This window comes from Eumetopias jubatus, unplaced genomic scaffold, assembly GCF_037043125.1.
Source record: "Eumetopias jubatus isolate StellerSeaLion01/CBP00866 unplaced genomic scaffold, mEumJub1_p1.0 scaffold_16, whole genome shotgun sequence".
Taxonomy (NCBI): Eukaryota; Metazoa; Chordata; class Mammalia; order Carnivora; family Otariidae; genus Eumetopias; species Eumetopias jubatus.
In genome coordinates, this window is record NW_028274822.1 from 27910749 (window position 1) to 27935822 (window position 25074).

The 25074-nt window shown below is 44.0% G+C and overlaps 2 protein-coding genes and 1 long non-coding RNA gene across 7 annotated transcripts in view; 2 read left to right on the forward strand and 1 right to left on the reverse strand.

Annotated features, from left to right (window-relative positions):
• The window catches only part of PSTPIP2 (proline-serine-threonine phosphatase interacting protein 2), a 66494-nt gene extending 51208 nt beyond the window's left edge, over positions 1 to 15286 (forward strand). The window contains exons 7-15 of the mRNA XM_028098156.2: positions 556 to 654; positions 1217 to 1262; positions 2175 to 2254; positions 4886 to 4984; positions 6299 to 6395; positions 6511 to 6592; positions 7696 to 7730; positions 9438 to 9495; positions 13658 to 15286. Of these exons, the coding sequence (XP_027953957.1) occupies positions 556 to 654; positions 1217 to 1262; positions 2175 to 2254; positions 4886 to 4984; positions 6299 to 6395; positions 6511 to 6592; positions 7696 to 7730; positions 9438 to 9487 (588 nt within the window). The 3' untranslated portion in view covers positions 9488 to 9495; positions 13658 to 15286. The remainder of the gene's footprint in view (positions 1 to 555; positions 655 to 1216; positions 1263 to 2174; positions 2255 to 4885; positions 4985 to 6298; positions 6396 to 6510; positions 6593 to 7695; positions 7731 to 9437; positions 9496 to 13657) is intronic.
• Positions 8707 to 23788, reverse strand: LOC148162261 (uncharacterized). 2 transcript variants are annotated; one of them, XR_015767047.1, is made up of 4 exons: positions 23645 to 23788; positions 18825 to 19055; positions 9943 to 10106; positions 8707 to 9089 (listed from the first exon to the last, which is right to left on the reverse strand). It is a non-coding gene; the product is annotated as an uncharacterized LOC148162261 (long non-coding RNA). The 2 variants fall into 2 exon arrangements; XR_015767048.1 differs by lacking the exons at positions 8707 to 9089; positions 9943 to 10106 and adding an exon at positions 15111 to 15522 and having other exon boundaries at positions 18653 to 19055.
• Positions 23789 to 24012: 224 nt separating this feature from the next.
• Positions 24013 to 25074, forward strand: part of EPG5 (ectopic P-granules 5 autophagy tethering factor) — a 105663-nt gene continuing 104601 nt past the window's right edge. For all 4 annotated transcript variants that reach the window (XM_028098124.2, XM_028098125.2, XM_028098127.2 and 1 more), the window contains exon 1: positions 24013 to 24117. In XM_028098124.2, coding sequence (XP_027953925.1) covers positions 24055 to 24117 — 63 coding nt within the window. In that variant the 5' untranslated portion in view covers positions 24013 to 24054. The remainder of the gene's footprint in view (positions 24118 to 25074) is intronic.

Genomic DNA, 25074 nt, shown 5'->3' on the forward strand with positions numbered 1-25074 from the left:
GACCACGGCCTACTTTCAAACAGAACTAAAACAGTTCTTTAAATCAAAAAGGAACACGGCTATGCCTAAGTGCCAGAGTCGCTGGGATTGATGCCCTCCCCACTGTCACTTGCTATGGTGGGCACATTAGGATATTGAAGCATAATTGTAATTACCATGGCCAAGTGATTGCATCTAAGTTCTGAGGCTTATGTTATGAAAATGCTGGATTGCACATCTTACGGTTACATACCTATCTTGATTTTGCCTATTTCAAATCCCATTTTTTGTTTCTGTCCGTTTTTAAAGCTCACATACTTTGTGTTTGCCAAATAGGAGGGATTATTTCCTTGATCAGGTTGCCACCACATGCATAGTTTGGAAAAGGGCTAGAGAGACCTTTCAAAAAGAGATCAGAAAGAGCGTTTGCCCTCAGAGTGCCCACCATGGAGTTGTGATCACAAAGCTAATCTGAGTGCCCTGTGCTTTGCTGGGCTTAGTGGGCTGGTGTGGCTGCTTTGGAGGGTTCCATTCTGCTCACCTGTTTTGGTCCTCTTTTGGCTTCTAACAACAAAGGCAAAGAAGATCTACGAGCAGAAATGCCGAGACAAAGATGAAGCAGAGCAGGCTGTCCACCGGAGTGCCAACGTGGTAAACCCAAAGCAACAAGAAAAGGTACCTGGGCGAGCCGGCAGCCTGAAAAATCTGAGATTTATGTATTTGAGACTCAAGCCAGTTAATAATCTTAATTAAAAATGGAGCTGCATCCTAAGTCCCTGACCATATCTTCTTCCTCTGGGCTACTAGGATCCTCTGACCAAGAAAATCCCTTGTCACAGTTTTGGGGTTCTGGAAGAGCTGCAGAAACGTGGCCCGGGGGAAGGGAGTGGAGTGATAAGAAGTTGAGGAGGGGGGCTTGGTTTTTTTCACCTTTCTTCAAAACTCAAGTAGTCTTTGTAGCCAGGCCACCTCCTGCTTGGGCATGTTATCAGTTTTACGTAAGCTGAATAGAAGATTGTCAGCAACCAGAGGGCAGGGGTATGTCTTTAGGAAAACAGAGGGCAAGATGCTCCGTGGCTGTTGCCCAATGGTGATAAGATTAGGGGGCAGGTTGAACGATTTGCTGAGAGAAACACAGGCAAAATGTGGGCTACACCGCTCTCTTCACAGTCAGTGTAAGTCTGTTGGCCTGTGGAAGCCTGGCTCAGCATTTCTCCTTTCTCCTTTGTTCTCACAGCTTTTTGTGAAACTGGCAACTTTGAAGACCGCAGTAGAAGACTCGGGTGAGGGGCTGCTCCCGGGGACGGGGGAGGGTTTTGTGGGGCTGACATTCCGCGGAATCTGTCCGGAAAGGTGGTGTTGTAGACCACACAATCATGTATGGACAGGCAGTGGGATTACTGAGATATCTGGGGGGAGGGAGGGAGAGAAAGAGGGAGAGAGGACAAGTCAGGACCTGGGAAAGTGAGAGGAAGTAGATGGGACTGCAGTTTCTGTCCCAACACCCCTCCCCCACTTGGGTCTTGGACCTTACTTGTGATTGAATGGTGGAGGTGGTGGTGGGGGGGCGGTCATGGGGCAGCTGCTTTGTAATCAGGTGCTCACTCTGCTTGTTGGGAACATCTCTCTTAAAAGCCCATTTCAGCCCTGCTAACTCTTTCCTGTTATGAAGGCAACAGGCAAGTTGTGAGGCCTTGTCATGGCTGAAATCTGAGATCCAAACCAGGTGTTTGCAAAGCCCTCTCATCCCAGAGTACCCTGCAGAAGATAAGCCTCTCATGACCGTGGCCACTTAAGAAGTCTCTAAATCCAAAAAAAAGAGAAGTCTCTAAATCCCAAACCAAAGCAACTCAATACTTCTCTTCCCCGCACCTCTCCCTGAAACATTTTCCTGAAAATGGGAAGGAAGCTATTGAGGCCGAATTAGCCAAAGAGAGCCCTGGCTGAGGTTCCTGCCGGCCTTCTCTCTCCTCCCTTGAACCGTTTCTTACTACTTGCTTGGTTTAATGTCTAAAAGGAAAGTGCTTAATTCACAAAGATATTACGAGAGTGAGAGATGGACGTGGCCTTCCAGTGTTCAGAGCTCTTTGGGGCCTTGAGAGCTCAGCCTGCTCCATCGAGGCAAGCTGGGCGGTGGGTCTGCAGGTCCCTGTCCTGTCTGGTTTCTGAAGCCAGGCCCCTCCCCTGCATTGCAGACAAGACGTACATGATGCACATCAGCGCCCTGGACAAGATCCGCGAAGGCTGGCAGAGCGAGCACATCAAGGCCTGCGAGGTACTGGAACCGGCAGCTGCTTGGGAGGGGATGGGTTTTCTTCCCAGAACCTGGAGAGTCTACTTGGGGAGAAACGTACCACCCCCTCACCATAGGACCCCAAGTCTCATAGAATTGCTTGAGGGCCAATTAGAAATCAGAAATTTCAGTGGAGGAGGGAAGGACCTGGAAGGTTTCCCCCCAGACCTCATCTTTCTGCCGAGTCCCAGTCCCGACCGTTGTGTCCGACTCTGCTCCAGGACTTCCTCTCATGTTTGGTTAGCCCAAACACGCCATAGCTGGATCAGGTCATGGGTGATTAAGTCGTTATCTTTCCAGAGCCTCACCTGAACCTGCTATCGGATAAGGAAAACGCAGGCAGGAGGCGAGCAGGCTTTACAAGTTTTTACTCTCCTTACACCTTTGATTTCACCATTACCCCCGCTTCGTTTTTAGCACAGGACCTCGCTTACAATCTCCTGCAGAAAATAAAGACGTAATCTTTTTCTTACCAGTGGTTCTCAAAGTGAAGTCCCAGGATTTGTAGCATCAGTATCCTCTGGGAATATGTTAGAGATGCAGATTCTCAGACCAATTCCAGACCCTACTGAGCAGAAACTGTTGGAGTGGGCTCAGCCCTGTGTTAATAGGTCCTCAGGTGATTCTTAGGCAAATTTAAGCATGAGAACCGCCCATCTCCACCCCCACCCCTCCTTTTCTCCTGTTAGTTGAAAAGGGGCTGCTCCTGCCCTATCAAGAGGCTGTCCCAACACCTGGGTTCAAGATGCCATCATCCAGCTGTCTTTCCCTCATGCCTGTGCACAGCCTTTAATGTGAACTTCTCTTGTCATTTGCACAACTCCGCTCATTCTTGGTTTTAGAACCTACTGGCTGTTGCTTCCCATCTGCTACCCTCTCCTGTCTTCACAGCCAGCCTTCTTGAAGGCGTTGTCTTCACATACTCATCACCCTTTGCCTATCCCAGCCTGCTGCGTCTGGGGGTCCCCCCTGCCCACCTCCGCCCACTCACCGCTGCTCACTTGAGGAACTGGAAATCTCCATGGTGTGAGGTCCAGGAAGGCTTTGCAGTTCCTGATCTTATTTGATATATATCTACTCTCTAGTACTGTGGGTCACTATCCCCCTCCCAAAACACTCTTTTCTGTTTTACTTCCTTGACTGCACAACTCTCATGGAAAAGCCTAGAATAAGGCCCCCTTTTTAAGGTTTAAAAAAATGCAAAGCAATATCATATACATTTTATGGACACGTACGTATTAAAAAAGCCTGCATGAGAATGATAAAGTTTAGGAAAATGGTTATCTGCGGGGAAGGAGGAAGGTGATTGAGATTGGAGAAAGCACACAAGGGGCTTAAACAGAATCTGAGGCAAATATGGCCAAACTTGTTGACTGAGCTAGGTGGTTGCTATGTGGGGATTCATTACATTTCTCTCTATGATTCTTTCTATGGGCAATATTCTATAATAAAAATAATGTGAAATTTTAGTATTTATATGCTACATAAATATTAAATATACTAATATACTAAGTATACTAAATAAATACTAAATACTAAATAAATCTAAAATATATGCTACATACAAATACTCAAAGGTTTGCAGGTGAAATAATGTATTTGCTTCAAAATACTCTGAGGAGTAGTTGATTTGGTAGGCATATAATAAAACAGAATTGGTTGTGAGTTGATAAATGTTTAAGCTGATGATGGGTACACGGGCATTCATTAAACTATTCTCTTGTGTATGTGTGAAGCTTTACATTATAAAAATTTTCAGAATGTAATAGCGTTATAATCAACATTTAAAAACACATTAATATAGAACATGCACTGCCACATAGAATAGCACCCACTTTATAGACTAATAACTTGATTTTCCAAATGTTATTTGTTTATATCCAAAAAACTATTGTTCAGGGAGTGACTTTTTTTTTTTTTAAAGATTTTATTTATTTATTTGATAGAGAGAAAGATAGCAAGAGCAGGAACACAAGCAGGGGGAGTGGGAGAGGGAGAAGCAGGCTTCCCGCTGAGCAGGGAGCCCGATGTGGGGCTCGATCCCAGGACCCTGGGATCATGACCTGAGCCGAAGGCAGACGCTTAACGACTGAGCCACCCAGGCGCCCCTCAGGGAGTGACCTTTTAAAAAAACTTTTTTATTAAAGAAAATTTCAAAACTACACAGAGATAGAAGGCAAGTGCAGGTTCCCCCATGTTCTAATGAACTGGCTTCAGCGATTGTGACCGTCTTGCCAATTGAACTCAGTCATAGGGGCAGGGCAGAGTTTTGAATTGGAGGCTCTGGCAAGCTGCCAGGTGGAGAAACCCATTAGGCAGTTGGAAATGTGAGCTGGAGTTCAGGTTAGAACCTTGCTATCTGGGTTCGTCATTACCTCTTACGTTCAGAACTATATCCGGTCCTGTTTGTGTTAATACCGTGTGAGAATACCATTTGCATTCTTTGCCTGCAGTTAAGAGTTGATGAGTTTCCCTGGTGGTGAGGGCACTATCCTAAACGGGGCAATAAGCTTACAGATAATGAGGATTGATACTGTTTCTTAAGTCATAGCCAGTCTAGACAAATGTCCTTCTTCTCTGCCTATGTATGGACATGTCGTTATGTTTCTATAGATGTTTGAAGCTCAAGAATGTGAACGAATAAACTTCTTTCGGAATGCACTGTGGTTACACATGAATCAGCTGTCCCAACAATGTGTCACAAGCGATGTTGTAAGTCAAAGGCGTCCACGGAGGATTCATTAGAGTGGAAGGAACCATAGACATTTATTAGTCCACCTTCCTCATTTGAGACCTAGAGAGGTACAGTGACTTGCCCAAGGCCACTCAGTGAGTTGATAGAGCCAAATAAACACCTAACTGCCTGACGCCTGGTCTGCTTTGCTACCATGACTTTCTCTTTAAGAGTTAGGACGAGGGAGCAGAGAAGGGAGACCCAAATGCAGTTTTTTGTTTGTTTTAGGATTTTTATTTATTTATTTGAGAAGAAAGCATGCACAAGCAGGGGAAGGGGCAGAGGGCCCGGGGGAGAAGCAAGCTCCCCGCTCAGCAGGGAACCTGATGCAGGGCTTGATCGAAGGACCCTGAGATCATAGATCATGACCTGAGCCAGAGGCAGACACATAACTGACTGAGCCACCCAGGCATCCCCCCCACCAAAATACAGTTTAATTTGTGGATGACAGAGATTTTATAGCATGACTATGAGTCCCAGAGTGTCCCTCCTGGACAGCGCCAAGTACTAGCAGAATGACTCTTGCCCAGGCTAATGATCACGCCAGCGCTCAAGATTTACTTCAGCAGTATTACCAGCGTCAATATCCAGCTTTAACTTGTGCACAGCAATCCTCATGGGATCTCAGACCTCAAACGGATTAGAATTCAAATTATTACAACCCTCTGTCTAAGAAATAGCCACCCTCACTTAGATGGGACAGTCACTTTAGAAGAACAATTGAACTCCTAGAAAACCTGTAGAATTGACTAGAACTTTTTCCAAGGTAATGCATTGTCTTGGCATTTGTGTGTGGCATTAGTCTTGGTATCTGTTTCCTTTGGCCATCCGTATTATAAAAAACCCTCTTTCTGGCAAGGTTTTTATGCTGCCATAGAGATACCTTTCTTGCCATCTTTAAAACAATTTTAATAGCAGATATGCGTCAGAGAAATCCCTTTATATGAGTCACAGAAAAAGAGACTTGGGAATGTCTCTTTTTCTTTTTTAAAACAAAATTTGGGAGATTCAGCCATTCATCAAACCTGTTTTAATAAGCTGTGTCACAATTATCACTGACATACTCTAGCTTGATTTATCTTTTTTTTTAAAAAAAGGATTTTATTTACTTATTTGTCAGAGAGAGAGAGTGCACAGCAGTGGGGAGGGGTAGAGGGATAAACAGACTCCCGCCGAGCAGGGAGCCCAATGCGGGACTCGATCCTAGGATCCTGGCATCATGACCTGGGCAGAAGGCAGATGCTTAACTGACTGAGCCACCCGGGCACCCCGATTTATCTTCTTTTTGTTAGATGTATGAAGAAGTCCGTAAGAGCTTGGAAGCGTGCAGCATTGAGAAGGACATTGCATTTTTTGTGAACCACCGAAAAACTGGACAAACCCCACCAGGTGAGTGGAGTGGCAGGGCTAGGGGTTTATTTAAGCATTTCTACTAGTCTTTTGCATCACATGTCGAGAATGGAAGACACTAGCATCTTAATATTTTGTTTCTTAATTCCCCTAGCACCCATCATGTATGAGAATTTCTACTGCCCCCAGAAGAATACAGCCTCACAGGGAAAGGCCCCGGGACCTAACCTAGCAAGGTAATAACCAGCTACCTTTCAAATAACAAAAATACTTTTAATAAATGTTGTTATTATTAGTGTTCTAAGAGGTATTAGAATTGGAACACACCCACCACTGCATTTGCATTTAGGACAAATGTTCAGTGGATTTTACCAGTCATAGTTTAAGGAGGACTATATCATGCTTGAGGGTGATTATTGTTACTCACGTATGAATCCTATACCTTTTTTACAGCTTATAGAAAGCAGGAGTCAGCAGACTCTGGCCCCCTGTGAATCAACTCTGACCAACCTCTTTTGGTAGGGCCCAAGAGTAAAGAATAGTTTTTACATTTTTAAATGGCTGAATAAAGAGAAAAGGATATTATTTTGTGACACATGAAAATTACATGAAATTCAGACATCAGTGTTCGTATAAAGTTTTATTGGACCCCAACCATGCTCATTCGTTTGCATTTTGTCCGCAGCTTCTTTTGCATTCGAGTTGACAGGGTTGCGACCGAGTTGCCCTCGTGGCCAGCAGAGTCAAAATCGTTTACTGTCTGGCCCTTTACAGGGCTATAGCCCTTACCGCTATAAAAGATCCCGACAGAAGAGAAACTTCTGTTTCACGCAGTCAACTTCATGACTAAGCTGCTAACTTCCATTCCAGTTTTTTCAAAAGAGAAGGGAGTATTTGAGGGGGCATTGCCGGACACTCATCAATATTTAAGAATGCCAGGCTCTGTTCAGAATAGTTCGTATGAATTAGCTCATTTCATCCCCACAGTGAGGTGGGAGCCGCTTGTATTTTCCATTTTCCGTGTGGTCATGCAGAGGTACCAGATCAGGAAACTGCGCACTCACAGCAGAGATTTTCCTCTTGTCAGTGTGGGGTGTGGGGGCAGGGCTCCGTGCTTCCTGCCCGCAGTGCATCCTGCCCGTCAGCATAATAAAATGTCAGCAGCCTAGATTCCAGTGGGTCAGCGGTAGTGCAGGCCTTTTGCTTCATCTGAACTCTCCTTGACTCTCCAGAACAGAAACCAGATCTGATTAGAGGGCAGTATGCTTGTAGTGTGAAGTCAAAAATTAGAAAAATAACAAGATCTCATCTGAAAAACTTTGGTTTTCATTTCTTACAGGAGAGGACCTCTCCCAGTTCCTAAAAGTTTACCAGGTATGACACTGAGAAAGACCTTTTGAAATGCTTATGTCATGTTCTCTCTCTCTCTTCTTTTTTGTAAAGATTTTTTTTATTTATTTGAGAGCGAGCGAGCACATGAGCAGGGGGGTAGGGCAGAGGGAGAAGCAGACTCCCAGCTGAGCACAGAGTTCCACGCAGGACCCTGAGATCATGACTTGAGCTGAAGTCAGTTGCTTAACCAACTGGGCCACCCAGGTGCCCCATCATGTTCTCTCTAAGGTTGAGTAGTTAGAATGTTGAAATAAAGGGAAAGAATGGAACAATTTTTTTAAAAGATTTTATTTATTTATTTGACAGAGAGAGACACAGCGAGAGAGGGAACACAAGCAGGGGGAGTGGGAGAGGGAGAAGCAGGCTTCCTGCGGAGCAGGGAGCCCGATACAGAGCTCGGTCCCAGGACCCTGGGATCATGACCTGAGCCGAAGGCAGATGCTTAACAACTGAGCCACCCAGGCGCCCGGAAAGAAGGGAACAGATAGAATCAAATTCTCAAGAGAATGAACCTATATCAGGATCTTAATATAATACTATTTGTCACAGAGTGGACTTTGGTAATTGGTGGTCTACTTTATAGCTTCTCAAAGAGAATTCCACTCTTGGAGTACCAAAAGAACCTTATTATAAGGCAGTCTTACCTAAGAGATTATTTCAACTTGAACCATAAAAACGGCAAAGTGAGATATAGTTTCCTTTGGATTGCACAGAAACATAACTGATGGAAGGCATAGATGTCTAGAAACATATAACCTCATATTATATATTTGTGCACTGACCGTAATTGGGTCTTTCACTAATCACTCTGGTCTCTTTTCCTTTTTTTTTTTTTTTTTAAAGATTTTATTTATTTATTTGAGAGAGAGAGAATGAGAGATAGAGAGCACGAGAGGGAAGAGGGTCAGAGGGAGAAGCAGACTCCCTGCCGAGCAGGGAGCCTGATGCGGGACTCGATCCCGGGACTCCAGGATCATGACCTGAGCCGAAGGCAGCCGCTTAACCGACTGAGCCACCCAGGCGCCCTGGTCTCTTTTTCATTCAGAACTCCTAATGATACCTCTGGGACAAACACACATTTTAGCATTTTTTTTGTTAGTTTTAGTCCTTGGGTAATTATAAGATCCTTGAAGGTGGGCACTTGGTTTTCTCCTGTATCACTCATAGCACCTAACACAGTACTGGGCACAGAGTAGGTGCTCAGCAAATATCTATTATTCGAGTAAAAGAAAGATATACCTACCTGGGTTCAAGGGACTGAGGGAAGAGAAAACTCACGCAGCATATGGGAGCTTAGCAGAGCTTCAGTGACTGAAAGAAATTCAGGGGCTGAAATGATATCTTTGAAAAATATAAGGATTCGAGTTATTTTATTTTTGTAAAACAATTACCACCTGATAACGTGGGACTTATTTATGTCTATGTCTGAAGATGACTTTACTCTGGGTGCTGCTATCTGCGCATGGATGAAAAGGGCAATGAAATCATAGTAGTGATTTCCAGAATGTGTGAGTGAATCTTCTGGTTTATAGTCATGACTACCATTTGTAGGATTTGTTGCCAGATGTTTTCTTTTTATAAAAGGGACAGTCACTAGAATCTTTAAGTGGAATGTTTTGATTTCAGAAGGGCTAAGATCTTATCGTGAAACAAGATTAACTTAATGTTGCTCTGTTCTGCCCTTTGCAGATAATCCTGACTATTCCTTGGTTGAGGACTACAGTCTGATCTACCAGTAACATCATTGGTAAGAACCTTTAATGTTTGCATAATCAAATTGCATTTAGACTGATGAGTGTGTTTTTGAGTCTCTGAAGCTTCTTTATAACACCACTGCAAGCGGCAAGGCCTTGCCTCAGGCTGGCCCACTGATGCGTGGGGTCCTGCAGGATGGCCTCTCTAAATCCCATATTGCAAGGGGACTGGTGCCCGCGCCGTACGTATTTGAATGAGGAGATTCTCCCTCATTATTCTGTAGCTCGTTTTCTGCTCCTGTTAAGCTCTTTGTGGCTATGACACACTTACGCTCAAGGCAAGGCTCACAAACAAAACACACGTGATCCTCACTGTTTAACTAATAGTGTACTCTCCCATTCCCAAAAGGGGGGAAAGTCAAGTCAAAAGAAGTCAGTGAAAATGAGGCAAACACCATCACACTCACCTATTACACAAGGGCATTATGGGGCCATCTTACCTCAGATTATTACTGCTCCAAACTAGCAAACAAGGATTCCTAGAGCTGAGCTGTGGAGGCAACCATTACTGCAAAGATGGCGCTCTGTCTTTGGTTCTCAGACACTTGCAACTTGCAACATGTCCCAGGTCAATCTCAGTCTTCACAAAGGTGAAGGAATGCCTCTGAAGCCAAAATAGTACTATATGAAACTCTGTCAAGTATAAATGTTTTAACCCAAATGGGCGTATCTTGGGGTATGACAACATATGTACGTATGAGCAAAGAAAAGGCTTGAAAAGATATATTCCCAAACAAGTAATAGTTTTTCTTTACTTATGTTTTCCAATTTGTCTACAATGAAACTTTATTACTTCTTTAATAAAAAACTGTTTTTGAAGAGTTGATCCTCTTGCACATTCCTGGTTTAGTGTGTTCCCAGGAGTGCCAGGAGGGGGGGTGGGATACAGGAACTGGAACAGCCTCTCTCCCACCCTCCCTGGTTTGGTGCTTCTGTCTCTTAGGAAACAAAACAGGTTTTTGTTTTTTTTTTTTAATTTTTAATTAACATATAATGTATTATTTGTTTCAGGGTACAGGTCTGTGATTCATCAGTCTTACACAATTCACGGCGCTCACCACAGCACATACCCTCCCAAGGTCCCTCACCCAGCCACCCCATCCCTCCCACCCCCCCTCCACTCCAGCAACCCTCAGTGTGTTTCCTGAGATTAAGAGTCTCTTATGGTTTGTCTCCCTCTCTGGTTTGGTCTTGTTTCATTTTTCCCTCCCTTCCCCTATGATCCTCTGTCTTGTTTCTCAAATTCCTCATTATCAGTGAGATCATATGATACTTGTCTTTCTCTGATTGACTTATTTCACTTAGCATAATACCCTCTAGTTCCATCCACGTCATTGCAAATGGCAAGATTCCATTTTTTTGGATGACTGCGTAATATTCCATTGTGTGTGTATATACACCACATCTTCTTTATCCATTCATCTGTTGATGGACATCTAGGCTCTTTCTTTTGGCTATTGTGGACATTGCTGCTCTAAACATTGGGGTGCATGTGCCCCTTCGGATCACTACATTTGTATCTTTGGGGTAAATACCCAGTAGTGTAATTGCTGGGTCGTAGGATAGCTCTATTTTCAACTTTTTGAGAAAACTCCTTGCTGTTTTCCAGAGTGGCTGCACCAACAAAACAGGTTTTAATAGTGCTCTATGGTGGCTTTCCTTCAGTGTTTTATAGCACTGAAAAGTTCTTTTTAAAAAAATTTTTTTTAATTTAAGTTCAATTAATATATAATGTATTATTAGTTTGAGAGGTAGAGGTCAGTGATTCATCAGTCTTATATAACACCCAGTGCTCATTACATCACATGCCCTCCTTAATGTCTATCACCCCATCCCTCCATTCCCCTCCCCTCGAGCAACCCTCCGTTTGTTTCCTATGATTAAGAGTCTCTTCTGGTTTGTCTCCCTCTCTGATTTCGTCTTATTTTTCCCTCTCTTCCCCTATGATCCTCTGTTTTGTTTCTTAAATTCCACATGTGAGTGAGAGCATATGATAATTGTCTTTCTCTGACTTATTTCGCTTTGCATAGTACCTTCTAGTTCCATCCACATCATTACCAATGGCAAGATTTCAATTTTTTTTTTATGGCTGAGTAGTATTCCATTGTATATATATACCACATCTACTTTATTCAGTCATCTGTCAATGGACATCTGGGCTCTTTCCATAGTTCGGCTATTGTGGGCATTGCCACTATAAACATTGGGGTGCAGGTGCCCATTCGGATCCCTACATTTGTATCTTTGGGATAAATACCTAGTAGTGCAATTGCTGGGTCATAGGGTAGCTCTATTTTCAACTTTTTGAGGAACCTCCATGCTGTTTTCCAGAGTGGCTGCACCAGCTTGCGTTCCCACCAACAAACAGTATAGCACTGAGAAATTCTTGAAGTGAGCATATCAAACCTTGCTTGTCTTCAGTCCTCTGAAAACACCTACTTTGTGACTTATAGCCCATTAGCTAGATGGAACAGAAGCCATGTTGTTTTGATTACATAGAAATAATCAGCTAGTATGTATTGATACTTAAATATGAGTCCTTAAATTGCTTAATAAATGTTTTTAATATCTAAGCAACTTGGCTGTCAAAGATGATGGAAATTGAAGATCTAAAATACCGTGGCCTCTGACTATACATAACTTTCTGACTTACAAACAAATGGAGTCTTTACAACTGGTCATCACTTCTTCATTTCATAAGGTTCCCTTTTTCTCATGGAAAGAGGCACGGCCCGTATTAGCAGTAGAGAGGGACAGGGGGAATCAGCGACTTGGGACCCCTGCCCTCTGGAACACCACATACACGATGGCTGCAGCAGTCATGGGCAGCTCCAAGAGTTTGGTGGTGGTGTTTTTTTTTAACCTCCTCCTTTTCTACCCTCACCTATTTGCATAAAGCATGTATTCTAGTTGCTTAATGGTAACCTTTGATCTGGCAACTCTAGTTCCTCAGAGCTGTAGAACCTGCTGTTCACAGATGCATGATGCTAACACCAACACACATGAGCTCTGTCACTTCCTCGGGTTCATTGGTGTGTGCCAGCCCAACGGACAGGGGCTCAGCATATATGGGTATTATTGACAGAGCTGAAGAGAATTTTACAGAAGGAAGTCTGTTGTAGTTAATAACTTAGCTAAGCAACTTATCACAACACTTATTTTGCGTTTGAGCCTTTGGAAATGAACTAGGAAGGTGTAGGAATTTGTGGTTTGTGTGGTGTCGTTGATATTAGCTGCTGTGCCTGTTTTTGGTTCTAACATGTTTAGGTAAAGAGAGGTTATAACTTTTGTGTATCAAAAAATATAAATACGTGTATTGTTTACCAGAAAGCAATGCTGTTGTCATCACAATCCATTTTTCATCACTTTTTGATAAATGTATTTCTTTGAGGGGGCGCCTGGGTGGCTCAGTCGGTTAAGTGTCTGCCTTTGGCTCAGGTCATGATCCCAGGGTCCTGGGATCGAGCCCCGCACAGGGTTCCTGGCTCAGCGGGGAGCCTGCCTCTCCCTCTGCCTGACACTCCCCCTGCTTGTGCTCTCTCTCTCAAATAAATAAAAATTTTAAAAAATATTTTATTTATTTATTTGACAGAGAGAGAGAGTGTGTGTGTGCACGTGCATGCGAGCTCTGGGGTGGGGTGGGGGGAGGAGCAGTGGGAGAGAGAGAGCATGTCCAGCAGACTCCCTGCTGAGTGGGGAGCCCAATACGAGGCTCGATCCCAGGACCCTGAGATCATGACCTGAGCCAAAATCAAGAGTCAGATGCTTGGGGCGCCTGGGTGGCTCCGTCGGTTAAGCATTTGCCTTCGGCTCACGTCGTGATCCCGTGGTCCTGGGATCGAGCCCCGCATCGGGCTCCCTGCTCAGCGGGGAGCCTGCTTCTCCCTCTCCCACTCCCCCTGCTTGTGTTCCCTCTCTTGCTGTGTCTCTCTCTGTCTTTTAAATAAAATCTTAAAAAAAAAAAAAAGAGTCGGATGCCTGACCGACTGAGCCACCCAGGCAGCTCCATTTTTCATCACTTTTGATACTTATTCCTCACCATTTGCTTTCTTTGGCCAAGCATACTTATTCTCTGTAGATAATATATCAAGGTAGGAGTGAGGAGCTGAGGTCAATGGTTCATTCTAATGAAACTTCTTTGTTATTTTCTTTAAGAGCACAACTCCTTTCCCGGCTGGTGCTTCGATGGCATGGGAGGAAGCACTCAGAGCAGGAGCGTCTCTAGCCAAGCTATGTCAGTCATGAAACTTTGAAGTGAGACCTTGCTGTCATGTTCTGGTATTTTATATTGATGATAGACATTTAGATCAACTGAAGTTAGGGAAGTTCTGAAATTTTTTAAATAAGTTTACACAGTGCCCCAGACTGAAGAATTACCCTTTTCCTCTCAGTTACCAACATTGTGAATGAATTGTGTTATCTCCTTGATCCCGGAAAATCTCTGGGTTTGGAGCCTTGACTCTTCTTGTGGGGGGAAAGGTGGCTGCAGAGGGGTCCGCGCCATCAACCTGTAGGCGCGTCTTTGGCTTTGGGGGCAGCATGGCTGTGGAATGTTCCACAGCAGGACGCGCCCTCAGTGGTGCAGAATTATAAATCCCCTTCCTTTTTTGGCTGGAGGACTGAGAGGGCATTGATTATACTTTCTCATTTTACAGATCAGGAAATGAGGCCCAGAGGTGTGAAATCCATTTCCTTACTGATCAGGGACAGAACCAAAACCAGAGTGTGAGCTCATCCCACATCACCGTTTGTCCTAATCTTTCGTGAGGCTATGGTGCTCGTGTTGAAATTTCAGTTGCCAAATGTTTTTGCCAGTGTCCTTTCAATTGGGAAAATTACCAGGGTTTAAATGTCAGATTTATTTTTATATGACTCACTGTGTGTGCTGAAGTACAGAGCACCATATTTAATTTAGTCTAAGAAGGTGTTTCTAAAGCATGCCATTATTTTATATACCCCTGAGAAAGTTAGGTGGGGGACTTGACCGTTAACTTGTGACAGTTACCGGCCAAGCCCGTTTGAATTTGATTTGTGAAAGTGTGGGGGGAAAAAAGTACATCCTAAAATCCGTGTAACAAGATATTTTGACTCCATTCCTAAAAGGAATTCTAGAGCTCCAAAGCCAGTCCTCCATCCTGGGTCTTCTTCACAGAGAATCTTTCCCTTGCTAGATTCTGAAATTTTTTAAAAAGTGTTGATCTTACCCTTTCACAGGTATTTGAGTCTTTCTTTCGTTACCTACAAACAGTAGGGAGACTACATCCCTTTTGTATAATATCCACACTCCACAAGAAAACAACACACTGTAGTTAATAACAAATTAAACTAGCACTGGTACTTATTTGGTATGTTGTAAAATTCTGTTGGCACAAAGAGCACATATTTTCTTCTCCTGCCCATGTAACAGATTTCTCAGAACTATGCATAAATTGATTGAAACAAGATTATTTCCCCCCATTTAATGTAAGGTGTTACTGAAAGTGGCAGCTTCTTCTCATGACAGGAAACTTGCATCAGTTGGATATCCTTTTGAGAAACTGGTTTGCAAAGCGCCATTGACTTCCCTAAATTGAGCAGGCTCAGGAAATTTTCCTTCGAACTCAGAACATTCTGTTTTTAAGTATTTTATTTATTGTTGGCAATTCCTCAGGGATTTCACTTTTCTCTCTATTGGTCAGTGTCATTGATGTAAAAGTTTCATGAATTGAAAATACTTTAATTTTATGGCTTTTTCAGTTTGATATGAAGTAAAATAAAGGTTCCTGGTGATTTGGGATTTATTTTGCATATTTGTGATCCTTGCGGCAAAGTCACTTCCTTGGGGAGGCACCGTCCCCGCCTCCAGACAAGATTGGATCCCATTGCTGTGTCCTGTTTCTCTCCCAGATTTTCCTTGATAGGACGTGATTCACTCTTGAAATTAATTGCTTAAAGTCTGGCTTCCCTCCTAAACAGTCACCTTCACGACAGCAGGTCCCTCTCCGTCAGTTTTTCTTGCTGTGTCCCCAGCACCTGACACACTGTAGTAAGTATGAAAGAATTAGTGGCTAGGAGAGAGCGCACCTGGAGAAACAACCAGTTGAGAGAGAAACCAGGAGCGTAAAGGGAGTGAAGCCAGTCAAATAAGCATACACGTTAAGTTTAGTAAATATGACCTACCCCGAAGACCGTGGGTATCTTAATTTGAATTCCGCTGGAAGCCGACCCTGAGGTAAGAATTTGAGTGCAGGTCCTTTTTTCTGGGGGGTGATCCCAGAACACCCGTATGGGAGTGGGGAGGTAATGGAGATAGAAGGTAGGAGGGAAGGGAAGGAAAGCAAAAAGGCCTGCATTATTGAGCCAGTCAGCACTGCGGACACTGGAGCTTCAGTCTGGGGGCTCCTGGGGAACCGTGTGGGACACACACCTCAAGCCAACTCACCAGTGGAGAGGAGCGGTGATATTCCTTCCCCAGCTCCCTGCACTCACTGGTTGAGGGCCACCCCCAGGAAGCATGAATTCCCTGGCATTCTCTGACCTCCCTGAAATGCAGAAATGCCAAGCAGAGTGGGATCCAGATTGCCGAGAGAGTCCTTGGGAGGGGCAGTTCCTGGCAGTCGGAATTTGGGCTGCCCTGTAAGGAAATGCTAAGTGCTGAAGGAATGTGGATGGTGCCCTGACAGTGGCTGACCCCTGCGTGGCTCAGATCCATCTGTGCCCCCATGAATTTTACTCCACCCTGCCTGCCATCACTTCTTCAAGTTCCAGTTTCCAACACAACACAACACACACACACCAGGAGGTTTAGCAACACACACACACACACACACACACACACAGACACACACACCCCAGGAGGTTTAGTAGGACAAGCTAGAGTTCCTTGCTATAGATGGTCCTGAGTCTATATGCTGTTCATCATCTCCTTCCTCTACCAACCTGTTATGGAGGGAATTGTATTCTGCCCACAGCCCCGTCCAAATTTATATGTTGAAGTCCCAATCCTCCACACCTCAGAATGTGACTGTGTTTGGAGATAGGGCCTTGAAAGAGGTGATTAAGTTGAAATGAGGTCCCTGGGGTGGGGCACTAATCCAGTCTGATTGGCATCCTCTAAGAAGAGAAAGAGACACAAGGGGTGAGTGTGCACAAAGGGACGACCTTGTGAAAAACAACCAGAAGATAGCCATCTGCAAGCCCGGAGAGAGGCCTCAGAGGAAACCAACCAGCACCTTAATCTTGGACTGCCAGCTTCCAGAACTGCAGGAAAATGAATTTCTATTGTTTATGCCATCCAGTTTGTGGTATTTTGATATGGCAGCCCTAGCAAATTAATACCACACATTCTAGATTCGCTTCCCTCTTGGCAAATCTACTGCTTGTCTAGGTTGCATGACTGGTGGGGTGACCCAAACCCTCATCCCTAAGGGGTCTCAGCCCCTGGTTATCAGGCTCTTCTCAGACCCTGTTTGCTGAAATTGCCAACTGATAATTTATCACCAGGCATGGCAACCCCCAGACACATCCCAGTGAAACTCCCGAGTTCCAGATGTATCCCTCCCTGTCCCATTTTCCTCATGATAATCACCTACTCCTGCTGGGACAGTTACTCCTTTCCTTTCTTGCTCATCTACTGGCATGACTAGGCATCAGCCACAGTTTTAGTAGAACTTTCTTCCTTCCTTCCTTCCTTTTTTCTTTCTTTCAAGATTATTTATTTACTTGAGAGAGAGAGCATGAGTGGGGGAGGGTCAGAGGGAGAGGGACAAGCAGACTCCCCACTGAGTAAGGAGCCTGACATGGGGCTCAATCCCAGGACCCCAGGATCATGATCTGAGCTGAAGGCAGACGCTTAACCGATTGAGCCACCCAGGCGCCCCAGTGGAACCCTTTCTATGCCCCGTGGTTGATGCATCTCCTGGCAACCACATAGAGCGAGATGCTCTAGTCCAGCAGAGCCTAAAGTTGAAGAGATGGGAAGCACCAGTTTCCTAAGTGGGTCAGTGTAATCTCTGGTGGCAGAGGCCACTCTCAGCCCTTTGCTCCCAGACCTGTGTTTTCTATCTATTGGAGTCAACATATAGTACCATATTATGGCTATATAAGCACCACATAAGACCTCATCATTAAGACCAGCACCCCAATCCCTGCAACGTATTCTCAAGCTGCCACACCTTTACAAGGCCATTCCGACATTCTATCAGGACTAGCAGCTTCTAGGTGACGTGGCATGTAGTAGATAAAGCGGAGCCCACGGACATTTCCCTGTTGTTGCACAACATCACTATGAAGTGAAGCTCTTGGTGTAAGGTATGCATTCTCAGTGGGGGCAGTATTACTCATCAGGGGTGAAAACTGGTTCTTGATGGGAAAAACTAATCTTACTCTTCTTTTTTTTTTTAAGATTTTATTTATTTATCTGAGAGAGAGAGTGAGATAGAGAGAGAGAGCCTGAGAGGGGGGAGGGTCCGAGGGAGAAGCAGACTCCCTGCTGAGCAGGGAGCCCGACGCGGGACTCGATCCCGGGACTCCAGGATCACGACCTGAGCCGAAGGCAGTCGCTTAACCAACTGAGCCACCCAGGAGTCCCTAATCTTACTCTTCTTATGTTTAAAGCACAGATACACATAGGGTGCATATGCAGAGATACAGTATATCTGTGGTATTAAAATGTCATGGGAGTGGCAGTTAGGAAAAAAATGTCTAATGAAGGGTAACGAAAAACAATTTGGCAAACACTGGTCTAAGGTGATGTTATGTGGAATTTCATGATGATACATGAGATACTCTTTGAGCCTTTGGAGATAGCATTGTTGGCCAAGACACTGCCAGCAGAAAAGGAGAATCTATTCTTGGAATTAGTCCCAGTAGAGGTGAATCTCTGCTCTTTCTAGAGCGGAAGGAGTTCAGTGGAATCACGTTTCCACCAAGTGGCTGGTTGGTCTCCTTGGGGGTATGACAACATATTTAGGGATCACCTTCAGCTTCAGGGGCTAACTGGTCAGACATTTAGCAGTAGCCACTAATGCGGGCCTGGTGAGTGGGGGCCCCTGTTCAGAGTCTTCATCCCTGCTACCAAAGCTACTCTGCTCATGAGTCCCACTGAGGGAGCACTGGCATGGCCAAGGACAGAGGCAGGCTGGACGTCCCTGGATGAGTCATCCTACCTACCTGGTTGCTCTGCACCTCCTTTGATGAGTAGTTTCTTGTGGGTGCTGGTCTAAGACACACAGATTTCACATTTTGTTGCCCATCATCCTTTTGTTTTCAGTCTTCTGATCCCATTCCCTGATTCTTCAGTCAAGTTGTGCACCATTGCCCAGCAGTCTGCGTCTGTGCTTACCTGGGGCTCCTCTCCTTTCACACCACGTGATAACCGGCTGTGTTACTTGATGTGCTGCCCACGGGGAGCACTTCTCTTCATCCTGGGTGGGGCTGTCATGTGGCAGCAATCCACATAGAGATGAACAAAAATTAATATACAGAGATGATTTATTCTTGAACCAGGAATGTGTTTTTGCTCTTCTCCACCCACCGGGTTGAAGGAAACCTCCTCTGAGGCCACAGGTATGAGCTGGAAGGAGAAGCATGGGCGTGACAGAGGAAGTTGGTGGAGGTGTCTGTGTTGCCTGTTTGTGCCTGCCAAGGAGATATGAGTGGGCCACCAGCAGGTATCTGATGCTTTGGGGGGTACAAATAACTCACCATTTCTATGACTCATTTAACTTTTTTTTTTTAAGTGGGGAAGATTACGAGAGGGGAAATAATAGAAAAAAGAAAGTTTTATATGTTTTGCTTCCTACGGAAGCAAAAGTCTGTTAATAGAAGAGCTCCCGTCTATGTAAGAGTCTTCAAAAAAATGTAGGCAGGATATTTTTGGTACTTGCACTTCCAGCTAATTGTCTCAAGAAACTGAAAAAAAATTTAGAAGTAATGTGATTTCCTCATAATTAAAAAAAATATGTTTAGTAATCACGAATGATGAAATAATTAATGCGTCGTACAGATTGAAGAAGTAATTAACTGTAGAATGAAGGACTTCTCGGAAATCATGTCAGAGGAGGTGCCATCAGGGGGAAATTACCACCAGATGGCAACAGAGCCTCTGGAATCTAATTTCATAGGGGAGTTTAAGAATGGTTTACCAGGGCTCCTTCCTGAGTGCAGCAGCTTTCATTGAACCTGTTATGGCAAATACTGTTCCAGATGCTGGCTGCGTTAGGAATCAGGCTCATATGAAATTTTGGAATACTGTAATATAGTATGTGAATTATACTCCTTTTATGAATGCCTGGTAATTTTTTTGAATTGGGATTTTTCTCATGAGATTGAAAATTATTTTGTTTAAAAAAATTTTTTTGGGGGGGTGCCTGGGTGGCTCAGTCGGTTAAGCGTCTGCCTTCGGCTCAGGTCATGATCCCAGGGCCCTGGGATTGAGCCCCACATTGGGCTCTCTGCTCCGCAGGAAGCCTGCTTCTCCCTCTCCCGCTCCCCCTGCTTGTGTTCCCTCTCTCGCTGTCTCTCTCTCTGTCAAATAAATAAATAAAATCTTAAAAAAAATTTTTTTTTAAGATTTTATTTATTTGGCAGAGAGAGAGGGAGAGAGCACAAGCAGGAGGAGCAGCAGGCAGAGGGAGAGGGAGAAGCAGAGAGCCCGCTGAGCAGGGAGCCTGATGTGGGTGGGGCTCCATCCCAGGACCCTGGGATCATGACCTGAGCTGAGGGCAGATGCTTAACTGACTGAGCCACCCAGGTGCCCCGACAATTATTTTAAATTCTGAAAGCTGCAATGAAAATGAATATAACCCATTGGAAGGAAATTTGGTAAATACTTATTAAAATTAAAATTGAGAATGTCTCTTTGATCAGCAATTTTACAGCTAGGTATCTATCTTATAGAAGTACACATGCACAAAAAATGTACAAGTATGGTCATTTGTAAGCATTGTTGCTTTTTTTTTTTTTAAGTCATCTCTACACCCAACGTGGGGCTCACACTTGCAACCCCAAGATCAAGAACTGCATCCTCTACCGACTGAGCCAGCCCCTAAGCATTGCTTTTAGCAGTGAAAAATTAGAAACAATTTAATGGCCCTCAGAAGTGTGTTTAAATAAAGTTAGGGAATATTTAATTAAGGGAAAAATGAAATAGAGCCATTTTCCTTACAAGGAAATATCTCCAGAATTTATTAATTAAAAGGTTACAGACAATATATACATGGACATTGAGTATTTAAGAATGTGATATTTGTACATGGGTAGAATGTCTGAAAGGATGCATACTGAACTGTTAATAATGGTTAACTCTAGGGAGAGGAGAGTTAACTTTCTATTACACGTTTTTCTATGTTGTACTTTATGTGGCTTGCAGATACATTTAAGAATATTAAAATTTAAAACTATTATAGAATTTTTTGAAGGAAAGAAAAAATATATAAAACCAATACCCAACAGTCAATGCTGTGACTATTCTGAATAACCCAGCATCTTTTTTTTTTTTTTTAGGATTTTATTATTTCTTTGACAGAGAGACACAGCGAGAGAAGGAACACTAGCAGGGGGAGTGGGAGAGGGAGAAGCAAGCTTCCCGCAGAGCAGGGAGCCCAGTGCGGGGCTCGATTCCAGGACTCTGGGATCATGAGTGAAGGCAGACGCTTCACGACTGAGCCACCCAGGCGGCCCCTAACCCAGTATCTTTTATATGAAATATTTCTGATATTCATTTTGGCTCCAATGTGTAAGTATAGAGTATCACAAATACGGAGAGAGTAAGCCTAGCTACCTATCTTAAAAGTCTATTTAGGGGTGCCTGCGTGGCTCAGTCAGTTAAGCTTCTGCCTTCAGCTCAGGTCATGATCCCAGAGTCCTGGGATTGAGCCCCACATCGGGCTCCCTGCTCAGCGGGGAGTCTGCTTCTCCCTCTCCTCAGCCTGCCGCTCCCCCTGCTTGTGCTCTCTCTCTCTCTGTCAAATAAATAAATAGAATCTTTAAAAAAAAGTCTATTTATTTATACTGTACAATTGCATTGGTTCGAATCCCAGCTCCCCCATTTACTAGCTCAGGCTAGCTTGCTAGAGTGACCATGGGCAAATAATTTAACTTCTCTGAGCCTTAGTCTCTGTCTATAAGATGAGAACAATAAAACAACTGACTTTGCAGGATTGTTATGAGAATCAAATGAATTATGTGAAAAGTACTCAGAACAGTTCCTGACTGATAGTAAGAGCTCAGGAAATGGTGATTACTGCCCAAGGATCTTAGTAGCAAACACTTCACTGTTAAATTAGGTGAGCGATTAACCATGCTTGCCATCAATGTAAATTTTTTAGGGTGTCTGCAGGTAGCGTTTATGTATAGAAAATACATTTATTGTTATTTTGTTTTCTGAAATTGATCTTTTAAATTAATTATTTCAAAATTAATGTTCAATTTATTAGTCATATACATTGTAAAATTTAGTTTTTTTTTAATTTAGTTTTTCTTAAGTCTTTATCTTTATAAATCTCAACATTCTATTATTTCATCTCAACATTCTATTTATAAATCTAATAAATTTTAATAATCACTTTCAAGGTGGAACTTTAACATTTGGTCATTCAAATTCAAAAGACCAAATTTTGTTAAACAATCGGTCCCATTGTGATTTAAATTCCCTCAAGCATTTTAAACTACAGTATTAAATTTAATATAGATTAATTTCTTCTATTGCCTGAACTGACTAGCAAAACTACTTACAGTACTAAGGTCTAACAAATTCAGTTCATATATATATATATATATTTATTTTTTTCTTGCAAAATTTTTTTTACAAAATTCAGTTTATAAATGTAAAGTATGCCACTTTTCCCTTTAGGCTGTGATATTTATTTATTTGACAGAGAGAGACACAGCGAGAGAGGTAACACACGCAGGGGGAGTGGGAGAGGGAGAAGCAGGCTTCCCGCTGAGCAGGGAGCCCCATGCGGGGCTCGATCCCACGACCCTGGGATCATGACCTGAAGATGCTTAACGACTGAGCCACCCAGGTGCCCTGGCTGTGATATATTTATCTCAATTTATCTATGCATTGTGTCTGCCTCCCAACTAAATTGTAAACCATAGAAAGTGAAGGTAGGTCAGTTCTGTCTTGCTAAGTAGTGACTAACACATAGAGAACTTCAAAGGCCAAAAAGGAATTGAATTGGTCTAAACCAGAAAGGGTATTCCAGCCTGAAGAAACACCAGCAAAAGTAATGGGTAGTAAAGGTGGTAAAAAGATTTTGTTCATATTTGCGAAGTCTCGCCCATTATACATAAATAAACACACACACACACACACACCCAGGTATACAAAGTGCATGTGTGCGTTCTGAGTGGCTTGATAACATTTTTGTTGTTGAGGATTTCAAAATATGTGAAACTGTACTTTATATGATCAAATTACCTCATAAACAAGTCACTGTGCAGTGTATATCTCTTAAGTGCTTCCCATTTCTCATGTCATATTCCTGGATTTTTCATTCTAGGATATGCTACCAGTGGGTGGATAGTCTTATTTTCCTCCCATAGAAGCCATCTCCACTATCTTACCCCACCACCAGACAAAACAACTCACATTCATTTGTTCCATTCATCAAATATTTATTGAGCATGTACTCTAGGCTGGCCCGTGTTGTAGAGGCCCTGGGGATACAACAGGGAACAAAACAAAGAACCCTTGCCCTTTAAGAGTTTACATTCTGGAGGAGCTGACAGACACAAACATAAAAGCAAATTATATAGTATTTTAAGAGGCACTAACTGCTTTGGAAAGAAATTGAAAGCTGGGGAAGGGAGAAGGGGCCAGGTTTTTAACATCTGGAATTTTAAAAATGAAGCAAGGTACGGAAAATCTATAATAAAACTTTTATGTGTCTTATTTCTTCTCTGCCCTTCTCGGGACAGGCGTCTATTTCCTGCCTGGCAATTTGTACAGTAATGATAACTTCCATTTACTGACATGCCTGTCGCTCCACAAGTACCTTTCACGATTAGCACATTTAATCTTCATCAAATATCATCGTTCCCCTTTACAAAAGAGGGAACCGAGGTGGAAATCTCAAGGGCACATCACGGGCGCAAAGCAGAGATTGAGGCTGACTGGATCTACTTAACTACGGGTCAGAAGAAGACTGATAAACATACCTTCCCGGACTCCCTTAAGCCGGCGGGGGTGAGATATGCCAGCGCACCCGGGGTCCACACTGAGTGCGGGCCGGAGAGACAGACGCACTCTCAACCCGGACCGCCGGCACCAGGGATACACACAACCGAACGAACCTGCGCGTACCGGGTACACCGGGAGGGGCAGAGCACCGGGCCAGGGGTGGGGCCTGGAAGGAAGGGGGCGGAGCCACGATCCTTCAGGGAAAAAAACACGCTTCCCGGAGTGGTTTGTCCTACGTTGCGGCCCGTAGCGTCCCTGTGCTGCCGCCCCTTCTCCGGGAGTGGCGGAGGTCCGATCACGTGGTAAGGCCGGAGGCCGGAACTGGGCCAGTTGTGGGAAGCGCAGGGTTTTGACAAAAACAAACGGCGACGGCGCTACCGCGGGGTCTATGGCCGAGGCGGTGAGGCCTCCGCGCCGGGCTAAGGCCAAGGCCAGCCGGACTAAAACCAAGGTGAGGATGTCCCCGCCACCCTTCCGAGACCGTGGCGGATGCTCCCTGTCTCCCTTTTCCTCTCTTGGGCGTCCCTCTCCAGCCAGGGCTACCCATCTCCTGAGCCATCCGCAGTCTCTGCCCGCACCTCCCAGTATTTGATCCCACCACCCACTGACACCAGTCCTGTTCATCTTTTCCATCTCCACGTTCCCCTGCCAGATTTGGTCAGGAGCCCTATATTTCTTTTCCTCCTCTGATCTCAGTGGGCTCTTTCTTTTCTGCTTTCTTCTTGACTTTTCCCCACCTGGGTCTGGGTTCCTGCCGTGGAGCACCTTTTCAATCCCCAGCTTCATCTTTGTCTCTTTTGTCCTTTACACCTGGGAACATTTTCAGTCCTCTCATGCACAAAGAGGGAGGGAACCTCTCCTCCACGCGTAGCATGTACCCTCTGGCAGAGCTTTATGGATAGCGACAGATAGAAAGATTGTAGCGATGTACCTTTTCAGTTTTGAAATTCAAGGTGATAGTGGTGCTGCTGCTGTTTATTTCTCATCACCCTGGTCGTTTATGATGGGGGACGAATGTCCAGAAATTAAACCAGGGCAGGACTCACACAGTAGAGATGGATTTGAATTTTCTGGGTTACTTTTGTTGGTTTGTCGTTTCAGGTGCAGCTTGGGTTTTAATTTTTCTCCTATATATTTCCTGAAATGACATTTATTTTACAATGAACAGGTTAAATGCTGCCCCTGGATGGCTGGACCTAGATTATTCTGGCTTACCTGGAACTGAATTTATATTAAGGAAATAATGAGGGTAGTATTACTGGAAATTTCCTTTCCGACAAGTGGGTAATATTGCAGAGCAAGTGTAACTTAAAAATGGTACCCAAATCTGATTTTCTCATGCGAACAAAGTTTTGGCAGGACACAGGTGTTCAAAGATACTGTATTTAATAAGCCATAAATGATTGAT